The sequence below is a fragment of the Gavialis gangeticus genome, unplaced genomic scaffold, assembly GCF_001723915.1.
Source record: "Gavialis gangeticus isolate Ggan-Ray unplaced genomic scaffold, GavGan_comp1, whole genome shotgun sequence".
In the NCBI taxonomy this organism is placed as follows: domain Eukaryota; kingdom Metazoa; phylum Chordata; order Crocodylia; family Gavialidae; genus Gavialis; species Gavialis gangeticus.
Window position 1 is genome coordinate 60,741,522 of NW_017729025.1, and position 8,058 is coordinate 60,749,579.

The following is an 8,058-nucleotide window of genomic DNA, read 5'->3' on the forward strand; positions in this document are numbered from 1 at the left end:
GTAGCAGCTGGAGCCCAGGCTACTCCCAGCAGGGCTTGCAGCATCCCAGCTGCCTGCTGGGAGCAGCCCGGGATCCCGGCTGGCAGCAGCTCCCCAGAGCCGGGGCTGGCTGCAGCCGGGAGCCTCCAACCAGCTGTGCCGGGCTCCAGCATGAGTTCCGCACCAGTGCGTGCAGGCACGCCTCAGAGCTGGTGGGGGGGGAGGGGCCTGAGGCAGCGCAGCCCTGGTCTATCCCCCACTCCCAGCATGGAGGTGATGAGCCCGGCACAGCTGTTTGTAGCCAGCCCAGGCTCTGGGCAGCTGCAGCAAGCAGTGGGCAGAGTACAAACAGCTGCGCTGGGCTGTACAGCTCCAGCATCAGCTCCATGCTGGCGGAGACTGCATGGGTACCTCGGGGCAGGCTTTGCTGCCCTGCTGTCTGCCCCGAGCTGCCTGTGCAGTCGCCACCAGCACAGGGCTGATGCCGCAGCCGCAGCAACCCAGAGCCGGGGCTGGCCACAGTGTGCCAAGCAAAATGGCCTTACATGCCATGCTCGGCATGCGTGCCAGGGGTTGCCAACCCCTGGTCTAGACCAATACGACTACAACCTGGAACTTTAAAAACTAATTCTAGGAAAACATTTTTAAAATACCTTAAGCTGTAACGTCAGATTTTTATTGTACCTCAAATCGCACATCCTAATATGTACATATGGCATGGTGGGACACAATTTTTTAGATTAGGTATGGTATAAAATTCCTTATATCCCAATGTTGTGATTATATTAATGTCTGCCAGGGGCCTAGGGAAAGTTGAGTTGAGGAGTGCCGATTCTCCAAAACAGTGCATTACTTTAGGTTAGTGACCAAAATGACCAAACACATCTTTGAAATGCTTTATAGCCTATTCCCAAATTTGGCACCCTACCACTTCTTCCTGTTCCCCAAAGTGAAGGAAGACCTTTGTGGAAAACCTTTTACTAAGGATAATGGGATGACTGCTGCAAAGAATTTCTGGATATGCAGAACAAGGACTTATTTGAGATGTGCACAGCTAAGCCATGCTGAACCAAGGTACTGATGTCAAGGTGAACCTCACTGAAAAAAAAACAAAAAAAAAACAAATATACAGCTGAATACAAATTTAACTGCTGAAGCCCCATTCTCTCATTCTTACAGCCACACATGGTCTGCTAAATATTTTTAGCCTAAGGGCAGTCTTTAAATTCTTTTTAAATTGTGTTTTTCCTTATATAATCTTTCAGTCTGAAAACTTTTTTTATTCCTATTCTATCTTCCACCTCCTCCATTTCTTAATATATAGCAATTTCGGGTTTTAGGTCACAATTACTTCTATTTTCAATATTTTGACAGTCATTCTTTCATCTCCTTCAAATCAAGTAATTCATGATCTCCTGAATTAACAGCCATTCAGATAAATTTTATACAACCTCTCCTTCCAGCCCTCTCCTATATTCTTTATAAAATAAGACAATGAAGTAACTGACAAACCACTACATGGCTATGTCCTCCCCCCAAAGAATTTTCAAAACATTTAATGGAATTGCTAAGCCTGTAGAAGTAGCAATAAATACAATTTTCTGGACAGTTTAGATGTGCACTCAGCAGAGGGTATAAACACAATAAATTTAGATCGGGGTGGACAAAATGCGGCCTGGGGGCCGGATGCGGCCTGCTAGGCCATTCTATCCAGCCCACAGGACCCCTAAAAAAAACTTAGAAAATTAATATTAATCTGCCTGGGCTGCCTGTCATGCCGCCCTCAATGGCTTGCCAAAACTCAGCAAGCAGCCCTCTGCCCAAAATAACTGCCCACCCCTGATTTAGATCTAGAGCTAAGAAGAATTCTACCTAAGAAAACACAATCCATTGATTAAAGAATCAGCGCCACATCATTCAACAAGTCCAAAGTGAACCTTTACACGGACAGGAGCCAACATAGGCTACGACAATTGCCTTGGACTTGAGTACAGTTTCCTGTTCTGTCCAATTTTGTGTGTGACCTTGACACATGTCACTCAAGCTCTACATAAATTTACCAGGCTAGGCAGAAGTGCTCTAAAGCATGGATTGGCAAGCTACAACCTGCAGAGCTATGGGATCCTACCCATGGAGTTTGGGGACTTCCATGCCATTTCTGTAGGGCAGAGCTTTGCCCATACTACAGCAAGGTAGTGGGGAGAAGTGGCAAGATCTCAGCGATGGCCTGCACTGAACTCAAGCCAGGTCATTGTGACCTGTCACCAAAAAAAAAGTTGCCCAGCACAGCCCTAAAATACCATGTGCTGGTCTGACTGCTCTCTCCTAAACCAATAGCATAGACCAGGAGTATCAAACTTGCAGGCTGCAGAATCACATTGTGTAGTCTGCAGGGCTCGTAGGAAAGGCCAGGGAAAGTAAAGACATGACCCATCTTCAAAATCTGGGGCACCCGATCCACAGAGCCCTGCTGCAACTGAGAGATGCGCTCCAGCTGGAAAGAGAGAAGGCAGAACGTCACTGTCCCGAACCTGAACCTGGAGAAAGCTTATGACAGTATCCCACCAGTTCCTCTTTGAGATGCTGAAGCAGATGGGAATCTTCCCAACCTTTGTTCACTGGATCAGGACCCTCTACACGGATGTGAGCAGCAAGGTGCAGGTCAAAAGGTTCCCGAGTGCACAGATCACAGTGGAGCTGGGGGTCTGGCAGGGCTGCCCGCTCTCCCCAATCCTATTTGTGTGTGCAATTGAACCCCTGGCCCAGTGGATCAGGCAGGACCCCAGAATCTGCGGAGTTCACATCCCAGGCAGCAGCACAGAAGGTCCTGGTCTATATGGATGATCTGAACATTCTGTGCCGAAGCAAGTGGTCATTAAAAAGAACTCTATGGCACATAGATCTACGAGGCGGCATCGGGGGCCAAGCTCAATGTGGGCAAGAGCACCTGCCTGTGGGTAAGCTCAGTGACCTGGAATCCCTGTGTGTCTGGTCCCCTACGAGGGGGTCAAGATCCTCAGGGTGGAATTCAACCCCAAGCTGAGCAGCAGGAAAGCATGCAAAAAGACAGAGGCCAAGGTAAAACACAGGCTGGGTCTGTGGCACTCTCACTGCCTCTCTATGGAGGAACACGTGGCACTTATGAAGGTAGGGTTGCTCCTGCTTCTGTATACCACACTGGTCTTCCCCCTTCTAAGCATATCACCCACAGAATCCAGAGAGTAATTTGTGTATTCTTTTGGGGCTCCAGATGGAAGAAGGTAGCCAGAAAGAATCTGTATAAGATCAAACGAGCCAGGGGTAGGGCCATGCCAGACACCCTCCTGTTCCTATGGGCAAAGTACATGAGCCAGATCTGTAAACTGGCAATGAGCAGAGTCCAAAACAGCCTGTCTTGTGAGATATTTTGCAGAGCACCTCCCAAGACACTGTGGGGTGCTCACGCCAACCAACAGGAGACTGTGGCTCATGGACCCACCTCGGTTCTACAAGATCCTGAATGAACTTCACAGCACGTACGGCCTACAGAATGCAGGCCCCACCATGGCCAACCACAAGAAGATAAAGGAGGGGGGTGAGACTTAAAGATATCGTCACCCGTAGACTTCCTCCTGGGTGACGCCTGCCAAGCTGTGTGGGAGCGCATCTGCCACATGGGCCTGTGCAAAGACCACAGAGACTCAAACTGGCTGGTATCCCACTGAGCCCCTCCAGTGAGGGTTTGGACACACAGGAAGGGGCAGCCAGCGAGATCCTGCCGCCCGAGGGCAATCTGCCAGGGAGCCACTGAGACGATCGACCACCTCCTATGGCTCTGCTCTGATGCCAAGGAGGTGTGGAAAAAGGTAGAGCGGCTCTGCAAAGCGATGACAGGGGTCGGAGAGCTGACCAGAGAGGCAGCGCCATATGGGCACCTGACCATTGGCCTGCTTTGATCAGTTCATGTCCTGCGTCAGGTGCACCCTGCAGAAATCCAGGAACCTCCTGATGTACAGACACACGAACTAGAGGTGGCAGACTGTGTTAAAATGGCCCTAAGCAAACTCCCGTCCTACTATCAGAAATTGGCAGCAGAGGGCAGTGAGGACACCAAATCTACCTGGCAGAGGGACACCTGACAAGTCTTACACCAAGTGGGGAAACGGACAGCAATAGCAAAGAGGATGTGTCAAGACAACTGGATTGGAAGGCAGCAACAAGCACAGCAGCAGCTGATCCTCCAGTGACAGTGAGTGAACTAAGTTTTTAAACCCCGTATTCAGGGAAAGGACTAAGAGACAGCGGGTTTAAGGGAGACGCAGCCTTGTGGACGGGTGCACAGGAGCATGGTTCCACAGGTATGCATATTGTAATAGGTGCACAGGTTTTTCTTTTGTAGGTGAAGGTACAAGTATATGATGAAAAGCGACTAGAAGGTGTGTATGTGTACATGTGTGTGTATGTGTGTGTACACACATACAAAAACATACACCTTTATGTATATATAAAGACGTATACTTTTACCAAAAAAAAAAAAAAAGTGTTTTACAGTCATGCTCAGTATTGACTATATTTAATTAATGACATAGTTGGTTTCCAGTACAAAGCACATACTACTTTTAGTAGCAGTTCAAAGGTAGGCGATGTACTTAATACAGTTTCTTTGTACATGAATATAAGATGAGGTGTTTTCTTCCCCATGCTGACTGGGGGAAACAAATCCTTGTCTGGTATTCAAGTATATACAATATTTCTCAGAACTGTAATGCAGATAAATACAATAATGACTGTATTAACACTACCATGATGGGGGCTGTTATTTAAGGACCTGAAACAATAACCCATTTACACAGACTGCTCCTGTTTTTTTCATGACAGCTGAAACCTCAACATCCCGGGTATACTTTGCCCAATCTCTAGCATATGATTAACCCTGAAAGAACTGGAGTAAGGCCACACCAATGTGTGCTACATCAGTGAAAGCATCATATAGCTTCAGCTTTTCCCAGGGTTGCCATTCACTCAAGCAAACTGGCTGTTACCTGCATCCCCCACTGTAGCAAGGCTATAACAATATCTGCTCCACAGAGCTTGCCAGGAATAATCACTTTACCCATCTGCTCCAGACCCCCGTGCCCAGCCCTGCAGTAGCTCCCACTTTTTACTAAGACGTTGGTGACTGGGGCTCTGATCTCACACTGGTGAGACCCTGGACCTCCCAAGCCCCAGAGATTTAGGCAGCCCCATCCTGAACAACTCACTACCCAACCTGGTTAAGCAGCACTGGCCACCTAAGCCATCCTCAGGCGACTGAAGCCTGCCCTTTACCCCAGCAAAAAGGGAAAGAAACTGCCTGCCTCTTGCACAGAACCTGAGGGAGATAGTTTCTAACAGGGATCTAGGCAAACCCAACTGGAGGGACACCGGGACACCCAGGGGCGTGCCCCATACGGGGCAGCCGAGCTGAAATCCCGCCCTCGCCCCGCCTCGGAAGCACCGAGTCAGGGAGGAGCCGACGGCAGCCGACTCCGAGCGGGGCGGGCCCCGCACGGCGCAGCGGCTCGGGGAGGACGGGGAGAAGCGTCAACGGCTCCGAAACCAGCACGGGGAGGGGTGGGGCCCCGTGAGAGGCGGCCAGCTGAGGCGTTGGGCTGGAGGGGCCGGCCCCGGCCACAGCGCGCGGGGCAGGGGGGAGGGGCGCGCGGCACCGCCCGCCTACCCGAGCTGTCGCCCTCTTCGGAAACGGACGAGCTCTCGGTCTCCTCCTCCTCCGAGCTGCTGCCCTCGTTCTCGCCGTAATCCACCTCCATCTCATCGTGGTTGTTCTCCTTCTTCTCCCGCGAGTGGACCGGCATCGTGTCGCCGCCGCCGCTGGCCCCGGCCCCTCCTCCTCCTCCTCAATGAACCCGCGCCATCCCTGCCCCGGCGCAGCCGAACCCCCTGGCGCCGCCCCGCCACCCATTGGCGGGTTCCGCGCTGAGTGGGCGGCCCTGTACGCTCCCGGCAGGCTTGGTTGGCCTGCGCGCGATGCATCTCGGGACTCGTAGTGCCGCCCGTAGCGGGGAGGTCCGCGGGTCTACGCTGGGGCAGGGGAAGTGCGCGACAGCTCGTTGCGGTCGAAAGCGCCGCTGGCTGGGCTGAGGGGCAGCCTCGGGCCACGGCCCCGCTTTTGTTCCAGCCTCAGGCCTGAGGTTGGCGGCTCGGATCTGGCAGGATTGCCCGGACGGAGGTTTCTCCTCGCGCCCTGCCCCGATCCGTGACCTCTCTTCATCTCCTGGTGCAAGCGGTGCTCAAGACCCCGGGCCGCATCCGGCCGCGGAGCTCGCGACGGGTTCCCCAAGGCTCTGGACTTCTACGGGAGATCCAGGGCAATTCACAAGCCCCCACCGCCAAATTTCCGAGCCCCGCGGGGCAGGTGACAGGGGTCGCGGTAGCCCGTGGAGGACCTGAACCCGTAGGGGAGGGGCAGGCGGGATCTAGCACGCACAGGGCTGGGGGCAGGGCAGCAGGCCCAAGCTGGCACAAGCAAGGCTGGGGCTGGGCTGGCAGGCCCAATCTAGTGCGGGGGCTGTGGCTGTGATCTGGCACATGCCAAATTGAGCTCAAGATCTGTATTTGACCCATGAAGCCAAAAGATTGGGCACTGCTATCTTAGTAGATGTAATATCAGTTTTGAATTACACCTGTAAGTCTGCTCCCTAGGGCTGACAATAACCACTGGGAGGGGTTTGGTAACAAGGAGAGTTCATAGTCAGTAGAGTAAAGAAGGGCTAAGAACCAATGTTGTCTTAAGCTGTGCTGTGTTCTACAGGCCTGAACTCCAGGATTGTTCGGTTTGCTCTCCAGCCAAGTTAGGGGTTGCTGTATTGGACAGAGACGGTTAACAAAACTCTTTCCATGTTATGACGGGAGGTAGTTATGTCCACTGAAGCAAAGAATTATGTCTCATTTAAGTGTTGAGTTCTGCAGATTGTGTCCATAATAGTGCACAAAGTAATCCGTCTCCTTGCTTGGCATGGGGACCGTAAAGAGGGGGATGACATGATGTTATACAGGATGCTGATTTCTTGGTATGTATAGGCAACATCTCAGAAGAAAGCTTTGGGACGAGTTAAAATGGCAGTAACTGTTTATAGTGCTAGAATCATTGCTACAAAATAGGCTTTTAGTTTTTAGGCTAGATGTCGGTAGGTTCTGTTACACCAAAACAAAACCCAAGTTTTGCCATAGCAAAAAGTGACAGTTAGACTTCGTTATACATTGCTCGCATGCTCTTGTGGGGTTGGATTACATGGCTTCCTGAGGTCCCTTCCAACCCTCATTTTCTATGATTCTTTTCCCAAAGTGATCTGTACAGGAAGTGTGTTTAATATGTTAGTGGTGGGTTTAAGTCATGGTTCTCAACCTGTGGGCCACCCAGGCAGGTACAGAGGGATTGGTTGACACCCCCCACCCCCAAAGTACAAGTTGACACCCCCACAAAAAAAAATATTTCAAGTCTATTATCTCCAACATGGGAAACAGAAAGGTGGAGTTAATTAGCCAGGATACAGCACCATGCTAACATGGCAGCTTTGCTCCTATTCCAGATCTAGCTTTTTCAGAGTTTACATTTCTCCACATCATGCCTGGAAAATGGAGCACAAAGGAAGCAGGCTGTGACATTGTGCTTGGGATTGGAGGGAATTTGGCTAGCGACCCCAAGGAGAGGGGGTTAAGGAATAGCTGGACTGCTTTCGTGATCATTATTTATTAGAAGCATCTATGCTGTGGCATGTGTATATGAAACATACCAGGCAATGGTTAAATATTTAATTATACTACTATGCAGATTTGGTTAATGGAAAGATAAATTGCTATAATTGTAAGTCACTGTTTGAAATCTTGTTCACTATTAGGGATTAATTACTAAGTTTAATTTTTCCACAGTAGGTGCAGCTATTCTGAGGTAACTCCAGTAAAATATTAGTTTTGTTTGTTTGCCAAAACAGAGTCATTAAAAAGTGTGTGTGTGTGTAAGACAGAGAGAACTTATTTTTGGTACATGCAAGTACCCGCATCAGTGAAAAAATAGTAAATTCTTGATTTACTGTAATCTAT

The 8,058-nt window shown here is 50.3% G+C and overlaps 1 protein-coding gene across 2 annotated transcripts in view; it reads right to left on the minus strand.

The window, feature by feature from the left end:
- Positions 1-5,869, minus strand: part of BRMS1L (breast cancer metastasis-suppressor 1-like) — a 56,707-nt gene extending 50,838 nt beyond the window's left edge. Inside the window, exon 1 of one of the 2 annotated variants that reach the window (XM_019518880.1) lies at positions 5,678-5,869. In XM_019518880.1, the coding sequence (XP_019374425.1) occupies positions 5,678-5,813 (136 nt within the window). In that variant the 5' untranslated portion in view covers positions 5,814-5,869. Of the gene's footprint in view, positions 1-5,116; positions 5,298-5,677 lie in introns of those variants that run through there. The other variant, XM_019518881.1, reaches the window with a different exon arrangement.
- Positions 5,870-8,058: the final 2,189 nt, after the last annotated feature.